Here is a 19026-nt window from a genome sequence, read left to right on the forward strand (position 1 = left end):
ATCAATTTTTTTTTAAAACACAATTCAACATTCGTCCTTAGTATCTTCTGAGATGCTAGTATTGCCCTCGGCAAACAGAGCTAAGAGACCGAGAACTACTGGATCAGTGGATAACAAGGTCAATGTACATGCTTCCTTTACAAAGGCAGCTATGAATCATATTAGCAAAGTGAAGCAGGACTGCCCTTCAGCTATAATAAGCCAATTGTGAGAGTCCCAAAGTCCAGAACCACAACAATAACAACAAAAAAAAAACTTACTAAATGATTAACATAGAAACAACTTACGGAACAGATACATACAGATATACAGTAACGTAGTTACATGTAGAGTTCTAGACTATTAATTGAATGAGTTATGGCATAAATCTACTTTTTTCACAATTTATTTCAAAGTGATTTAATTAACCCTAATTTACTAAAAGATGTTATTCATGGGCCTTGAAGTTAAATTGTAAAAATATTCAGTTGATTTCCCACTACACCAAATATAATCCTATAAGCCTTGAATCAAGTCGATGAGTTGTCAGCATTTTTTTTTTTTTAATATCAACTGGAGGTCAAACCTTAACATGATACTAAGTACAAACACCTGTTACTCTAACACTACTAATTTACTTTTCTTGCCTAAATATTGGTCTTAATCCATAATTGTTTCTGAGACACTATAAAAATCCATTATCTTTAATAAAACAGGAAATAAATATAATACAAACATGTTAATAGCCTATAGTATAAATCTAAATATTCCAGGCAGTTTTATAACCTGCTATTTGTAATCAAGGCTACAGTTAACAATTATATAGTGTAATACTATATTAATATAAAAATTAACATATATATTAATCTTTTATATCTGGAATAATCAATATTCTCTTGGTTATCCTTTTCCTTTGAATACTCTTTCCCCATATAATAAACAATAGTTCTTCCTTACTTTCCAACATGACATACTGGCTCAGCAGTTTCCAGTATGGTTTATTCACTCTAAAGTAACTGCAAATCAGAGACACTGGTTTACGAGAGAAAGAAAAAGTCTGATAGCTAGCAAATAACAAATGCATTTGCATATTTGATCCTGTATTGTCTTTCTCTTATACATGAACCACAATATAGAAATATAGCTTCAGAATTCGAAATGTGGCTTCTCCGAGGCTTTAGAATTTTTTTTGTCAAAAAAACAATTAAAATCCATTTATATGAAATGCCTAGAAAAGACAAATCTACAGAGACAAAAAGCAGATTAGTGTTGGTCTGGGACTGAAGGTGAAAATGAGGATTAACTACTAATGGTCACAAGAAATTTGGGGCAGATGACTGAAATGTTCTAAAACTAGACTGTGGTGCTTGTTGCACAAATCTATAAATTTAATAGAAAACACACTATTCTGAATTTTATGCTACATAAATTACACCTCAATAAAGCTATTTTAAAAAATAAAACTATAGCTGTCAGAAGCAGCAGCACTGGTAAATGGGAAGATCCCATGTGCACTGCTATAAGAAAAGGCAAAAACAGATCAGACTGGGGAGGGAGGGCATAGTGAATATACGCCAATAGTCAAAAGCAGAGTACAAAACACGTGCTAAAGCCATTTCCAAGACACGCTGTAAGTGAAAGGGCAATTCACTTCCAAAATCATAAATTAAAATGCCCAGAAGGATAAGCTATCTCATGCACTGTTTTGAGACGGAGTTTCACTCTTGTTGCCCAAGCTGGAATGCAATGACGCAATCATGGCTCACTGAAACCTCCGCGTCCCACGTTCAAGCAATTCTGCCTCAGCCTCTCAAGTAGCTCAGATTCCAGGCTCGCACCACCATGTCTGGCTAATTTTTTGTATTTTTAGTAGAAACGGGGTTTCATCATGTTAGCCAGGCTGGTCTCAAACTCACAACCTCAGGTGATCTGCCCACCTCGGCCTCCCAAAATGCTGGGATTACAGGCATGAACCACTGCTCCCAGCCTCTCACACACTTTTTAAAAATAACAATGGCAGTTTATCAACATATCATGGCACTATACAACGTAATTTAGATCTCTCATTGTTATGTGTATTATTTTGTCTCAAACTAAGCAAAGCAAGGCAACATCAATGTAAAAGCCTCATTTTAAAAGTATGACATGTTTGCCAATCTGCCAGTAGGGCAACTAGCTTCTTTACTACATTCTTCTTAAGGAGAACATTTTTGCCTCCCTTAGCCCCCTCCTTCACTTTTTTTTAAATCAATACTGGACTGTCAAAGAATATTATCTTTCATTTGTTCTAGCTAGATTCATACAATAACTGTAAGTTAAACTCTGTTCAATGTAGCACATTTTGAATAATAAAGTGATAGTTTTAAATATAACTACAAGTACTAAACACTTTTCTTTCAAAGATTTTATACTAACATTTTTCATTTTGAGGAACAATGCTGAATAAGGTGATATGCCATTCAATATATTCCTGAATGTTACTGCTATATAAGGTTAGATTATAACCTTCTAACATGCAGCCAAGATACTTGGCAAATTATATTAAATCTTGCACAAGGTAAAACCTTATTAGGCAAGAGAAAAACCTATTTTATAATGAGTAGAAAAATTACAGATGGAAACTCAAAATACACAGGATAGCATGATACATAGTTCAAGCAACTCCTGTCAATACTCATGTTATATTTTACATTTTACTGTAGTGACTGTATTTTTATTTACCTAGATTTAAGAGTGGCTTCTGCTGACATGCTGGAGTCTGTAGAAGTAGTAAAGCTATTCCAATTATGACCAGTTCAACAGGAAAATCCTAAAAGAATAGAAGGGGAAAAAGGAGTTGTTAAAGAAGTTCCCAGAACCATGGCTTATAACATGTATCCAGGAAGAATATATCTACCATGAAAGACTGCAAGCCTATTACACAGATTTATTCACACAGTAAGTGCGCTCTGCTAAAGAAAGAACTGGTCAGTGCCACACGGTCACACATAAATTCAAAATGTTGTATTATACAGCCGAAAAGCAAGAAGATACAAATGAAATAATTCAGAGGGAAAGCTCAACACAGCAGATAAACAAGTCTTCTAAAGAGACAATCTTGGCTAACCATTGAAAGCTGCCTAAAACACTAAATTTAAAAATATTTCATTTCAGAAAAGTAGTTCAATTTCCTACTTACCTAATACAGACATGATTCATCTATATAAACTGCATAATGAATTACACTAAACAAGTTTTAGTAAATCATGTTATACTAAAAGAAATTTTTTTAAAAAGCCTTTGCTTTTGTGGGAACCCAGGCTCTGCTTTTGCCTTTAGGGAAACTCAGGCTAACTCAGAGCCTGAAAATAAATAAATAAAATACAATAAAACAAATAAGGAAAATATGTAAAATAAGGAAACGTTTAAAAATAAAACACAAAAAATGAATAAATGCCTTTATACTCAGCCACAGACGTTGGACAAGTCCTAGTAACAGAAAACAGCTGGAGTCCATACTTTTTGTCCTCAATTCAAATGAAAACAGCACTAAACACCACCTATGTACCAGGCATTAAGTACATATGCTGGGTTTACGAATGCCACTGTGGACAAAACAGTCCCTTTTCTCAAGAATTTTACAGTATGGTCATGGAAAATTATCTTTTAAGAGAAAACAAAGCATGGGAAGGTAGCAGAAAAAACGAAGACGGTGGTCTAACTCACACAATCCTCCAGTGCCGTATCTTCACTACATATTTTGTTCCTCTGGCCAGAGCTCGATCAAGCCAGAATGGACCAAACAGATCATTTTTCCTACAAAATCTGAAAACTTAACCTGAGATACACAGTGAAGAAAAGTGGTTGGAATTAAGTCATCAGCTAGTGGTGTCTTAGAAACCACAAGTTTCTGACCCCTCCCAATGTTGGAATGTTTCACTCATTCTTCACTTTGAGAGCTACCCAATCTCTCCGAGTGAGCATCATTTTGGCCTCATTTTGAAGTGCAGGGTACATTTATTTTGCTTGAAATGGAAAGCACCTTAAGTTATGATGATTCAAATAAGGCTAAAAATGGCTCAATTAAGACCAAATCCACAAAAACTAAAGCAACCTAAAAAACAAATACATTTTCAATGTACAGTAATACAACTCGGATATAAGCATACAAAGAGAACAGAGTGGGAAAAAAGTTAATATTTGAATAAAACATCCAGCTGATAAACCCAGTCAAACAGAAATGTAGGTGTGGTCTCAAAATACATAAGACTGCTTCATTCTGCTTCATTTTATTTCTAATTATAGTATATATAGGCCCAAAGGATATGTTTGCAAATTAATTTTCTTAGGGTTCCTTTTTTTAATCTCAGGAATATTAAAATGGGGATGGGGCACAAAAAACTTCATTACACAAATATCTCAACAGTTCTACTAATTGTTACTTCCTTCTAAAATTGATAAAATATTGGGCAAATGAGAAACATAAATAGAACCTTTCCTCACCAAAAATCTTTTCATTTTTTCTAAATGACATTACTATCCTGTAACTCTACATTATAATCAAAAGCATTTTAAAAATTAGACTCAAGAGCCAATCTATTAAGAGATTCCCCCTGGCCAAGTAGGACAGTTCAACATTGAATAAAGATAATATCTATGATAGACTGAAATGCATCAAGTATGTTTAAATTCATGAATTCATAGTAATTCTTTTTAGAATTAGTAAATAAAGAGAAAGGGAGAAGAGTAAAGCATTTACCCTAACTTTCCTATTTAAACTCAACCACTGGATAACCAAAGAGTAGTTCGTTGTGGGTGGGAGGGGGAGAGTTTCTTTTTATGGAAGTATTCCAGCTAATAAATGAAGAAGAAATGACAGGATTAGAACATTACCACTTTGCAACTCCTAATGAATTAACAGAACTAGGCATTGAGTATCCACAACTACTAACATCATTAAAAGAAAAGCAACATACACACATTGTGCCTTTTGATGGCATAACACACCACCCCCTGCAGTCTTGGAAACAAAGAATAAAATATCCTGAATCCAGTCAAGGCTTTAGAGATAACTATCTTGGAACAGAGAAACGCATTAAAGCAGTGGTCCCCAGCCTTTTTGGCACCAGGGGCTGGTTTCATGGAAGATAATTTTTCCACACACAATGGGCAAGGGATGGTTTCAGGATGAAACTGTCCCACCTCAGATCATCAGGCATTATTTAGATTCTTTTTTTTTTTTTTTTTTTTTTTAACTTTGAGACAGAGTCTCACTCTGTTGCCTAGGCTGGAGTGTAGTGGCATGATCTTGGCTCACTGCAACCTCTACCTCCCAGGTTCAAGAGATTCTCCTGCCTCAGCCTCCCTAAGTAGCTGGGATTACATGCACACATCACCAGGTCCGGCTAATTTTTGTATTTTTTAGAGACAGGGTTTCACCATGTTTGTCAGGCTCGTCTCAAACTCCTGACCTCGTGATCTGCCTGCTTCAGCCTCCCAAAGTGCTGAGATTACAGGCGTAAGAGACCATGTCCAGCCTAATTAGATTCTTATAAGGAGCACACAACCTACATCCCTTGCATGCACAGTTCAATAAGGTTCATGCTTCTATGAGAATTTAACGTGTTGACTGATCTTACAGGAGGTGGTGTTCAGGCAGTAATGCTGGCTCACTGGCTGCTCACCTCCTGGTGTGTGGGCCAGTTCTTAACAGGCCAGAAACCAACACCTCAGTGGCCCAGGCACTGGGGACTACCACATTCAAGTGCATCATATGGATGCAATCAGCAAAATCTAGAAGATAGTAAACTCTCCAACTCACACAAGCCAGGTTATTCAGTACATAAACTGAAGGGAAAAAAAAGTGGGGGAGGAAACGAAAGGGGATAACCTTTAATTGGAGAGACACTTAAAAGATCTCATGCACACATATATACGAAAACATATTATAGTGATTAGGGAAACATTCGGAGATGAAAAAACTAGAAAGAAATGTAAGGAAGTGATTACTGTAGAAGTCAAGATAGGGGAAAGAGGAGATTATGATTAGGACTGGGCTTGTGGGGAACTTCTGTGGTGGCTACAAACTTCTATTTCTTCATCTGTGTGATGGTTTCAAAGTTCCATGTCTTGATCTATGTGCTATTTCCCTTATGTGCAAAATAAATGATAAAAATCACCTGTGGGTACTAATTTAAAATGGAGATGCCTGGGCCTCACTCAGACCTGCTAATTCAATATCATTAGGGATAAGGCCCCAGGTACGTGCATTTTGAATAAACTCTGCCTAATGATTTTCAAGCACAATAGTTTGAACCATTTGACTAAAACATAAGCTTTATGAACCTTTTCTGTTTTCAACTAATTGCCATAGCAAAGTGCTTGTCATAGGCATCTACTTAACAAATATATGCTAAGGCTGGGAGGAAGATATACAACAAAATGGTCAGAGAATTATACTAAAAAGGACTAAGCCCTATGAAATTATAATTGCTACTCACATGAATCTACCATAAATACCCAGGAACAATACAAGATTTACCCAGGGATATTATATTTACAGTAACAGAACAATATCTATAAAATATTGATCTATATCTTTCTATATAATATTTATCTATAAAACATCTACATACATTTACATACTATCTATATTATAGCATAATTTTATGTCAGATATTATACCTGATATATATTTTATATACATATATATATCTCTACTATACATAAGGTAGACAACGATACACAATAGATGTTATTTAGAGTCCCAGTATATATAAAACCATTCTAATCATAAGATTGGCAAGTGACTTATAATACTTTGAGTCTTCCTGGGCTCCCGTCTTCCATCAAAATCTACATTAATTCTCTCACCTGCCATTCACATTCCCTTAATTCCAATTTCCCCACCCCTGCCCCCCCATCCCCACCCCTACCTGCCTGCTGAAACATCTACCTCCAATGTTAACAATAAGCTTTTATGTGCTGTATCCTGAGAATACTTTCCACCCCTTACTCTTATATCATCAGTCCATGACACATGACACTCTTGACCATGCCCTCTTATTGAGATATTCCTTCCCTTGATTTTCATGGCATCTGTCTCTGCTGCTTACATGATTGTTCTAGACATTTTCTCAGACTCCTTTTTATCAGTAAATTCCATATAACAACCACCCCAGATTTCCACCACAAGCCTTGTCATCCAGTTCCATGTTTAAAATCCCCATCCCAAAATTAATGTCCACAAATGTACATCTTTAGCCCAGACCTCTAGCCTGAATTTCAAAACCATATATCCAACTCTCTATGATCCATACATACTTCAAGCCAAGCATATCTGAAATCAAATTATCATTTTCCCTCCAACATCAGCTACCATTTCTCAAAGTAAATGGCATCATACAGTAGCCAAAAACAGAAGCTGAGATTCTATCAACGGACTCTTCTCCTTGACCGTCTAATCAGTCATAAAGCCCTACTGATTCTATCTTCTATGTCTCCCTTTTCCCACTTCCATTTCCCTCATTAGCCCCTTGCTATGGACTGAACTCTGTCCTCTCAAAATGTATTTGTTGAAGCCCTAAACCCCATGTGATTGTATTTGGAGTAAGGAAGTAATTAAGGTTAAGTGAGGTCATCAGGGTGGGGCCCTAATCCAATCTGGATAGTGTCCTCATAAGAAAAGACACCAGAGAGCTCATACTCCCCATACCATGTGAGGAGAGCCAGCTGCAAGCCAGGACGAGTCCTCACCAGGAACAGAATCAGCTAGCACCCCATGTTTGGACTCTTCAGCCTTCAGAACTGAGAAAAATTTTTATTTTATTTATGTATTTTGAAACAAAGTCCTGCTGTGTTGCCCAGGCTGTGGTGCAGTGGTGCAGTCTTGGCACACTGCAACCTCTGCCTCCCACGTTCAAGCAACGCTCCTGCCTCAGCATCCAAAGTAGATTACAGGTGTGCACTACCACACCCAGCTAATTTTTTGTATTTTTAGTAGAGATGAAGTTTCACCATGTTGGTCAGGCTGGTCTCGAACTCCTGACCCCAAATGATCCGCCACCTTAACCTCCTAAAGTGCTGGGATTACAGGTGTGAGCCACTGTGCCCAAACAATAAATAAATTTTTGTTGGCTAAGCCACCCAGTCTGTGGCAGCCCTAACTGCCTAAGACATCCTCCTCACTTCCTACTCTATTAGTGGTGTGCTGCCCCAAACTCTCCTCCACCCTCCTATGAGAAAGATCTTCCACACATAAAAAAATGAGATCTGCTGAAAGGCCTCAAACAGCATGTCGTTACCTAGAAGATAAAATGTAAACTCATTTGTGTGGCATGGAAGACAGGCCCAGCCCTATTTGCCACAGCTTAATCCTTCAACAATATTTAACATCCTCTTGTTAACTACTCTCTCATGTTTCTTTATTTGGGCACATGCTGTACTCCAGCTGGAATGCCCTTCAGACCCTTATACCAGGCACATTCCACTCAGTCTTCACATCTCATCTCATGCCCTACCTCCCGAAACTTGTGCTCCCATTACACTTTAAACATACTCCCACAAAATCTTTTCTATTGTACTATAATTAGTTACTAGCATGTCGCTAAGTCTCTTGAGGTCACAAAATTTACCTTTTCATCTATGCATTCCATAAAGCCTGGCATATAGGAAATGTTCAATACTTGTGCTCTGTATGAATAAATGAAAAAAAGTCAGAGTGGTGATCTTTAATTGGTGCTCTGAAGAGTATTTTAAGGATTTCTTTTTCTTATAAACGGTAGTAGTAATAGTGCAGTAGCAGTATGCTTTAATGGTGTTAGATCAAAATGCCTCGGATATGCAAACTGAATAAGCACATCCACCCAGTTACTGAAAAACTCACATGAGTGATAACTGACATACTAAAGTATCTATGTGATATGGTTTGGATCTGTGGCCCCGCCCAAATCTCATGTCCAACTGTAATCCCCAGTATTGGAAGTGGGGTCTGGTGGAGCCGACTGGATCACAAAGATGTTTCTCATGAATGGTTTAGGGCAATCCTTCTGGTGCTGTTCCTGTGACAGTGATTGAGATCCAGTTGCTTAAAAGTGTGTAGCATCTCCCCACTCCTCTCTCTCTCTCCTGCTCCAGCCATGTGAAGTGCTGGCTCCCACTTCACCTTCTGCCATGACTGTTAGTTTCCTGAGTCCTCCCCAGAGGCTGACCAAATGCCAGTACCATGCATGCTGTACAGCCTCCCAAACTGTCAGCCAAGTAAACCTCTTTTCTTTATAAATTACCAAGTGTCAGGTATTTCTTTATAACAATGCATGAACAGTATAATATACTAATATCCTTACCTCCTTCAGGAGTTCAACACTTTTCTCTAAAAGGTGAATTAAAGATGAACATTCTCCAGTCATCTTTAAGCTGACTTCACAGACACACAGCAGCTGAAGAGTCAGCTGGATAAGCTGAGTTTTCCAGAAAGCAGGATGACGCAAAAGGCTTAAATACACTTCCTCAATGAACAGCACCACTTCTGTTGTCTGCATCAAATCTTTTATCTGTTAAAAAGGTCATTATATGATACTTAAAAATACATAAACCGAAGGATAATTTGAAGCTACAAAGAAGCTTTCAACAATAAAACTTTTTCTCTAAACCCATAAAGACTTAAAGGAGATGAAAAAAGTTACACAACTCAGTGAAGGGTTAACTATAAAACTGCACCTTATCCTTTCCTCATTTACCAAACTCCAATTTGCTACTGTTTTTGTTACTGCTGACTGGCAAATTTCTTTTCCTTCATTTTTCTAGCTTCTCTGAATGCAGACATCTTAAAACACGTTACATGACAGTGCCAACATGTTGGGGGAAATTGAGCTTGGTTTTGAATTCTCCAAACAAACTCTCCTTTCTACAATTCCAACATAGATACCTGACAGTAATGGCTCAGCATGTTATTCTAACATGCTACTAAACCCTTTATCTGCAAGATATTTGCTCAGACAGCCTTAACTGAGAGTATCATTTCCACACTTGGCAGATACAGTAAAACACCATATTCAAATGGTAGAGTGTCTTCTCAACAGGCTAATGTATTAAATAGGAAGGACTTGGGTGCTCTTGAAAATCCCAATTCAATCCAAACCCAGCTGTTCTGATCAAAATTCTGGAGCTAGTATTAAGGATATGGTCCTGCTCACAGACACATTGGCATTTCCCAGAGATTATAAACAATGGACCATCTGCTTCAATCAGGAGCCTTGTGTCTGTTAAATTCATCAAGAAGAAAGCCTACAGTTGGCCAGCTGTACCTTTTACCAGTGGTTATCACCATAATAACCCAGATGACTATTAGTTATACACAGAGAGAAAAATAAGTTTCTAGCAAATAAAAGAAGAAAGATTAAAAGATCAAAGAGAAGAAAAAGAAAATATTGTTACAAAACATAAACATAAACAATCTGGTATAAATTATTTTGCTCTCCTGCAAACATACAGTAGGAAAGTCAAAAGGCCACCGAGAAGAGACAGATTTAAAATAAAGCCTAATGTTTATTCGACAAAAATATTTCCTTGGGTGCATTTATGTACACATTTCTAGTTTCCCAAAACAAAAAAAATCCAAAAGACAATCTCAGCAAGCTAGCATTAAAGGCTCTCTAATCTTTAACATTATCAAAAATCTAGACAAGAATAATTTTGAAGTAACATTCTGTCTTTGTGTGCAAATATATTATTTAATAGAATAGGTAATATTTTAGATGACAGGAGTCACAATTAAAATGAAAAAGACAATTCTATAAATATAAAATGAAAGCGCATCTGGCATAAGAAATAGAAATATGTGTTTCATTGACCATTCTTTCATCATAGGTCAACATGGTTGCATGGTTACTTCTAAAACTTGTTTTTTAAAATTTAAATGTGATTCTATCCTAGTGCTCAGTATAAATCAACAGTACTATAGTTAGCTCTAAGAAGATCATTTCATAGTAGCATATTTGAGCACCAAAAAAGTGGAAAATTACTGGCAAAACAAAACAGGGAAAAATCTGGAAACCATTTGCAATGGGGAGATTAAGAAAGTGAAGAAAAAATAAGGAAGGGGGAGGTGAGGGGGGAAAGAAGGAAAAATGGGAAGGAAAGAAGGGAGAAAAACAAGACAAAATAGGATACAGGTGGGTTTTCTTAAAACTTCATTTCATTTTGTTCCAAGAAGAATGGAAATGAGTAAGTAATTCGAAAAATGAAGATCAATAAGTACTTGCTAAAAAAAATGGTTGCCTTGCAAAATAGTGTGCTTCCTCTATCGCTAAAATATTCAATTAGCCATGAGATAGTCATGTTTCAGAGAGTATAAGCAACAAGTGTATTGGGTGGGGAATGGATTATATTATCTCTAAGACCACTTCCAATCCTCCCACACTTCATTCTAGTAAGCCAATTTGTTAAACTGATTAAGTATGCTTATGTCGCTAATTCCAGTAGTTCCAAAGGATATATCCCTTTTTTCTCACAGGACTGTTAGGTTAAAAAGCCGATTCCCAGAAATATTCCACAGAGTTTATTTCTAAAAGCATTTAACTCGTCAACACAGGTTTATAAGATGAAGACAAACATTTGCCAAGGAGCACAGAACAGGGTAATGCGGCCATGCTGTGAAAAAATGTACCCTAGTTCAAGACATTCTGCCTATACATTGCTTTATTGCCCACACAAAACAAAAGCTTTGGAAAAGCCACAGGAGAATTCATTTTAATTAAATGTTCTCTGCCTTGATTACAGGAAAGCCTATTTGTGAGTCACAAAGGAAGGATTTACTCTAGTCACTCCTTGCTAACACAAACTTAAAGCAGGTCATGTGTGACCTCAAGTGATCACTTTGAAATATGTTCACAGATTCCTTCCATCAGCTAAGCAGCATGGTGCTCAGATTCCAGGCAAATAGCAAACCTAGACGATGGGAAGAGACAGACTGATAAATGAATCACTACACTAAAACCACAACACCTGAGCAACTGGATTTTTTTCATATGCAGTTACAGAGACAATGACTTAAATTTCTCTTTCCCCTGAACTCTGTGTTTTATCCATACCTCAGTTAATCACCTTTCATCTTTCTATTTTAAGAATATATTTACAGTACTTGTCCTAACTCATTTACTACATGTGTGCTTCTCAAGAGCAGTATCCCTGAGAGCTGCTGCATATGTTGTAAGGGTACATGTGGAAACCAGAATCTAGCTCGTACTCATCAGCTGGCCAGGCTTTGCATTCTCAGAGCTGTTTACGCCCTGAGATACACCTTTATTTTCAATTTGCACACATGTCTTTTTTTTCCTTGTTACTGTCTCAATGTCTACAGAAAAGAAACTCAACTCAAAATCTTTTACCTGAGAAGGAAAGTTTTCATGCCTGCTAATCCCAAAATGGATTATGCTGATTTATAATTTTTGTGAATTAACATAGAACATAATATATTCATGTTAAATCTATATTTTGTTTCTTTCATCTTCCCCAAAAAGATTTTAAGCATTCTAGAATAAGGATCATGTCTGAGTTTGCCAAATCACATATGTTCTAGAACTACTTTATCTATGACGATAACAACACTTAACTGATGCTAGATTTGTGGAAGAGAACGAAGACCTTACCTGCAAACATGGAACCATGTCACAACACAGTTGAAGTATCTGCTGTTCCAGTATTGACGGTTGTTCTTTGTCATAATGAACCCGGGGTTGAAGTAAGACTTTCAGCAGAGTTAGTCGAAGTTTAGCATATTCTTGTAACTGAGATGGTTCACAATACAGATACCACAGAAAGGGTGCCATTATTTGAATGCATGAAATTTCTGACCTATAAGACATGAAATACATTAGTCAGTCATTGAGTTAAACACACTATCAAGCAGACAGTGTCAAATAACAACTTATAGTTCATGACATAACAAACTACCATATTATCAAGTTTAAGTTCTTTTTAAGATTCTTCTATTCCACTATGAACTGCCTACATCTATGCCAAAAAGTTCTTTGTACACTGAGGAAAAATTATTCAACACCTGGAGACTGTAAGCTACATGCCCAAGATGAAGAGCTATCTTCACAATAGAATAGCAACTACATCTCCAAAATCAGTGTTTACTGACCATAACAATCATCTGGTCTGGGTGAAGTGGCTCATGCCTGTAATCCTAGCACTCTGGGAGGCCAAGGTGGGCAGATCACAAGGTCGGGAGATGAAGACCATCCTGGCCAACATGGTGAAACCTTGTCTCTACTAAAAATACAAAAATCAGCTGGCCATGGTGGCATGCACCTGTAGTCCCAGTTTCTCAGGAGGCTGAGGCAGGAGAACACTTGAACCCGGGAAGTAGAGGTTGCAGCGAGCCGAGATCACACCACTGTACTCCAGCCTGGCGACAGAGCAAGACTCTGTCTTTAAAAGAAAAAAAATCACCTGACAACCTTTCTAGAATTACAGATGTCAGGATCACCTCTCCAGGATTATGACATAAACATGAGTTGTTGGATAAACTCTACAGGTGAGGAGCTACGTAAAACGAATCCAGACAAACATCCCAAGATGATTATGATGACAGTTAACATTTTAACCCTTACAGTGTTCAACTTACTGCATTTTATGTCTTTAAATCCATTGAATCCTCACCACAACCCTATGAAATAAAAAATAGTAATATCCCCACAACACAGATAAAGAAACTGAAGGAGAGAGGGGTGAAGTAATTTGCCAAGGTCTTCTTAAGCATTTCCCACCCTACAAATATTTTGTATCTATTTATATTTTATTATATCCTGAAAACACTTAGTCCAAAGTCACTAAAATAACAGAATGATCGTGAAAAATGAAAATATGGTCATGTCATTAGCCAGCCTAAACAGTATCCAGCCCAATTCATACACACTCTCCATCATGTGGCCTCTGTTTATCTTTCCATCTTCATTTCTTGTTCTTCATTCACCACTAGACCACACTCAACTCTGTTCAGGTCTGTAACCACACCATCTGGACTTTTTTCTCACTTGCCATTCCCTCTACGTATAATATTCTCCCCTTCTACCCTTCCTATTTCTTTCCCTCCCTAGTTTCTATCATCCTTCAGTTATCTGCTATAAAATTACTTTCTCAGGTCCTTCCTTGACACTTCACCTTGATCACATACATGAGATGTGCTTTTATGGTACAGTGCTTTATTACTTTTTTTTTTTTTTTTTTGAGATGGAGTTTCATTCTTGTCACCCAGGCTGGAGAGTGCAATGGCATATTCTCAGCTTACAGCAACCTCTGCCTCCCAGGTTTAAGCGATTCTCCAGTCTTGCCTCCTGAGTAGCTGGGATTACAGGCATGCACCACCATGCCCAGCTATTTTTTTTTATTTTTTATACTTTAAGTTCTGGGGTACATGTGCAGATTGTGAAGGTCTGTTACATAGGTACACACATGCCATGGTGGTGTTTTGCTGCATCCATTGCCCCGTCATGTACAACAGGTATTTCTCCTAGGGTCTTGCTGCATTGCCCAAGCTGGAGTACAACAGCTATTCACAGGCACAATAATAGTGCACTGCAGCCTTGAATTCCTGGGCTCACGTAATCCTCTTGCCTCGGTCTCCCAAGTAGCTGACACTACAGGCTGTTATCATTACATATTTAATATCTATATCCCCTGCCAGACTATATACCAAGTAAGGCCATAGATTTCTGTTTACTGCTGTTATCACCAATAACTGTATATACTAGGCCTTCAAAGAGATGCTCATTTAATTAATTTTTGTTACAGAGTAGTTTTACGATTAGCATGCAATTAAATATCATGGTTTTATTTTGTAATGTTTTTCACATTTATTATATGTAAAGAATGATTAGATAAGATACAAAGATGAAACAAGAATTATCTATCCTCAAGAAGCACACAGTCTAACAGACAATCAGTTGTGGTCCTCAACTAGAAGAGAGAAAGTGAAAACTGCCAGAAGAATGGCATAAAGCGCAGTTACTTCATGGAAGAAATGGTATTTAAATTATGCTTGACTGTCCGCATTTTTAAGTGGGAGCTAAACCCTGGGTCACACAGACATAAAGATCGTAACAACAAACACTGGGGAACTCCAAAGAAAGGTGGGAAGGAAGGGGGACAACGGCTGAAAATTTTCCTGTTATGTATTTTGTTCACTACTGGGTGACAGGATCAATAAAAGACCAAACCTCAGCACTACACAATATGCCCTTCAAACAGACCTGCACACGTACCCCTGAAACTAAAATAGAAAATAAAAAAGAACTTTTTAAAAATAAATCATGCTTGACGACATAATCTTATAATACCATACGTTTCATAGCAACGTGATTTCAAAATGCCATTAACATTAATAAAAATGTAAAAGTTACCAAGCCAATTAAATCTTACTCGTTCATTCATTTATTCACTTGGTAAAACTTATTGCCCACCTACAGTATACCAGTCACTCACCTACATGCTGGAAACAAAACAAGAAACAAAAATAGATTAAATTCCTGCTCTCACAGAGCTCACAGTCTGAAGAAATTTTTTTTATCATAAGCTCAAATACTTATACAATCTATAAAAATCAATAGAACTTTTGAGTTCATAATTCTTACTGAAACACACATCTTTATCACACCTTCTACTTTAGAAAACTAAAAAAAAGATAGGTGAAAGAATCAGATAATGTATGTATGAAATACAAAGTCAAAGTTTCCAGAAAAGAAATTTAAGAAACTTCCTTTTCCATCTCTCTTTAATAATGTATTCCCCAAAGAATATATACTGCCCAGGTGTCAACAGCATCCATGAACAGCTTATCAGTTTTTTTCTACTTTGAGATGCTGAAGGTGAAATGTAAGGTTCATATAAAGAAATACATTTCCAAGATGCCATTATGATTTGACATCAGGAGCACAATGTTGAACTTCCTTAAGGACAATATACTATTTAAAAATCCCCTTTGCTTAATCTGTTCTGATTTTAGATTCTGCATTTCCTATGTGGTATGTGATGATCACTTCAGTAAGTATGAAATTACCAGGGGCTTAGGCAAAAAGGAATATTAAAAATAAAACAGACAGTCTGAAATCCCAAAGTGATTTAAAATGTTAAAAAATGTAACCAATTGTTTATGTACCTACACACAAGTCTTTACATTAAGTTCATCATGAGATGATGAGCTTAATGTTGCTCTCCTCAGTTCTCTCACCTGAAAAATTAGATTGGACAATCTTAAAGTATCCAGGCCTAAAATCCATGATATTATCAATTTGCACAATTCTCAAATTCTCGGTTCCTGAAAGGTTAAAGTGAAGTCTTAACATCACAGGACTTCAATAAATGAATGCAGAACATAATTATAAAATAATAACAAAATACTGGGTGCAGAGGTGTATGCCTGTAGTCCCAGCTACTCATGAGGCTCAGATAGGAGGATCACTTGAGCCAAGGAGCTCATGTCCAGCCTGGGCAACTTAGCAGGCTCCCATCTCTTAAAAATAATAATTGTAACATCCCCCAAAAAATCTAGCATAAAGATACACTGTCATTACAGGACATATACATAGTATTAAAAATGAACATAAATAGCTAGCTATCCTAACAACATTTTGCTTTCTCCCCATAGTTGTGAATCACTACTCATATTCTTAACAGCCTGCCTTCTCCATTACTTTTTTTTTTTTTTTTAAAGAAAAGGTTTTGCTCTGTCCCCCAGGTTGAACTGTAGTGGTACAATCTCTGCGCACTGCAACCTCAGCCTCCTGGGCTCAAGTAATTCTCAAGCCTCAGTACCCCGAGTAGCTCTATTACCTTCCAAACAACAGACTGAGTTAACTGGCCCTAAAATTGTATCTCAGGAAACTAAGTCTGGCGCCGGAATTATCAATTTCATACTGCAAGGAGTAATCCCATAGTGCAAAAGTAGAAATGAGGATACTGAAATTATTCTTTGCAAATAAATACAAAATAATTTAAAATTTCAGATGGCTCTAGATAGCATATGCTAACACCCAAGAATGTAAGGAAAATAAATGAGTCATTAAAAGATTATCAATAAGTAAACCAGTCAATTAATAATATTTTTTCCTCATGATATCTGGACAAGTTAGAATAACTACTTCTAAGTCACAGTTATAATACACCTTTGAGATAAAAGTAGACAACAGTACATTTATTATTCACTAAGTAAGGCACTGGAAAAGTAATGCATTCTTAAGAGCTAACCTATAAATGAGCTCAATAATGAAAGTGGCACAGCAGCAGCATCTTTTATAAAGCATTTCAATTTATTTAGCAACAGAGAGAAATTTCATTAAACAAATGTGTTTATAAATTTCTTTGGATTTTTTGTTTGTTTCTGACAGAGTTGAACAGTCTTACTAAATATTAATGTCTTGCCTTTGAAAATGCAATCCTACATGAGGGAGCACAGGATGATGTTCATTTTGAGCTATTCATTCAACTGTTACACAAGCTTTTCTCACTAGCAGCCAATTACCAGGTGCTATGGATTGAATATTTATGTCCCCCCAAATTCATATTTTGAAATCTCAACCCCAAAGATATTAGGAAGTGACAACTTTGGGAGATTATTAGATTATGAGAATAGAGCCCTCATGAATGAGATTAGTGACCCTATAAATAAGGTCTAAGAGAAGTCTCTTGCCTCTTCCACCACGTGAGGATAGACAGAAAAATGGCCCTCTGAGGACCAGAAAGTAGGCCCTCACCAGACTCCAAATCTGCCAATACTGTGATCTTGGACTTCCCAGCCTCCAAAACTGTGAGAAATAAATTTCTGTTATTTATAAGCCACCCAGTCTATGGTATTTTGTTACAGCAGCCCAAACTGACTAAAACACAAAGTCTCCTACATCTCTTTAAAACTTCCAGTAGCAGTACATCCTACCTAGAAATTCTGTGTGAAACCGAAGCTATGGACTTAGAAGAGTGTTCTAAGAAACTGTATCTATAGGATACTATAAAACCTTCAAAAGCAAGAATGTATCTGGTGTGGTGAATGTAACTCAGGCATTACCCAGAATAATGGTATCTTTATCATGACTTTGTGTGATGGTACTTAGTACGTAGTGATACTATATATTGTAAGGTACTCTACAAACCACTACCTGAACCCTTCTAATTCAGGGCCCTCATTTAAAGAAATTCAACATTTATAAAGAACCCAGAAATGTGCCAGGCATTATTAATACAAAGAATAATGAAACACGGTCCCTGCCCTCAAGGTTTCACAGTCAATAGAGGAGAGTAATTATGAGAATGTTGTAAGAATAATGACGTTAGAAATCACACCTGCAAGATATTAGGCAACCATGCAAAAGAGACTCCTAATACAGCTTGTAGTAAGAAAAGGCCCTAGAGCAAAAAAATGCCTAAACAGAGATTTCAAATAAAGAAATTTATCAGGAAGAGAGTGGGGTAAGATTCAAGAGTACAGTAGATACCAGTAAGCAAAAACATGTAGAGAAGGAAACAGCACTGCTTCCTGTGTGGAACACAAGGCAAGTCAGTGGACTGCTAAATCATAAACTGTGGGATGAAGATAAGAAAAGATAAAGCTGGTGAGGCAGATTAGAACTACATCATATACTAAGCTACTATGACATATTAGATTTTATCCTGCAGTCCAGGGAATTTCAAACTATTTCAGAAACCAAACCTTTTTGTTTTTCCATAGAAAGCTTCCATAAGCTATCAGCAAGTAAGTGCTATGAAAAGAGATGAAAGGGTAGGCACATCCTCCAAGCTTAGCCCATGCAAAGCAAGTGCACTTTGAAAACCACAGCCACAGAGACTTAAGTACAGGAGTGATCTAGTAAGATCTGCTCTCTTGATATATCCTTCTGAGGGATATTAGAGAATGGATTTGAGCAGGACAAGACTGGAGGCAGAGATACCAATTAGGGACAGGTGGCAGGAACCACAGCAAGAGATTATGAGGCCCTGAACCAGTGCTATGGTAGGAAGGATAGAAGAAAGGCGAGTAGCTTTGAGGACCATCAGAAGGCCTTGGTGAAAGTATGC

At 37.0% G+C, this 19026-nt stretch overlaps 1 protein-coding gene and 1 long non-coding RNA gene across 9 annotated transcripts in view; one reads left to right on the top strand and one right to left on the bottom strand.

Annotated features, from left to right (window-relative positions):
• The window catches only part of FOCAD (focadhesin), a 289039-nt gene that overhangs the window by 200636 nt on the left and 69377 nt on the right, over positions 1–19026 (bottom strand). For 6 of the 8 annotated variants that reach the window (XM_032300072.1, XM_032300075.1, XM_032300076.1 and 3 more), the window contains 3 exons: positions 12606–12810; positions 9303–9509; positions 2701–2788 (listed from right to left, as the gene is read on the bottom strand). In XM_032300072.1, the coding sequence (XP_032155963.1) occupies positions 2701–2788; positions 9303–9509; positions 12606–12810 (500 nt within the window). Of the gene's footprint in view, positions 1–2700; positions 2789–9302; positions 9510–12605; positions 12811–15401; positions 15427–16189; positions 16383–19026 lie in introns of those variants that run through there. The other 2 variants (XM_032300079.1, XM_032300078.1) reach the window with 2 other exon arrangements.
• Positions 86–18480, top strand: LOC116566096. The gene is made up of 3 exons (XR_004275728.1): positions 86–169; positions 12095–12099; positions 18469–18480. It is a non-coding gene; the product is annotated as an uncharacterized LOC116566096 (long non-coding RNA).

Source organism: Sapajus apella, unplaced genomic scaffold (genome assembly GCF_009761245.1).
Source record: "Sapajus apella isolate SASKATOON/1434 unplaced genomic scaffold, GSC_monkey_1.0 scaffold42, whole genome shotgun sequence".
Lineage (NCBI taxonomy): Eukaryota > Metazoa > Chordata > Mammalia > Primates > Cebidae > Sapajus > Sapajus apella.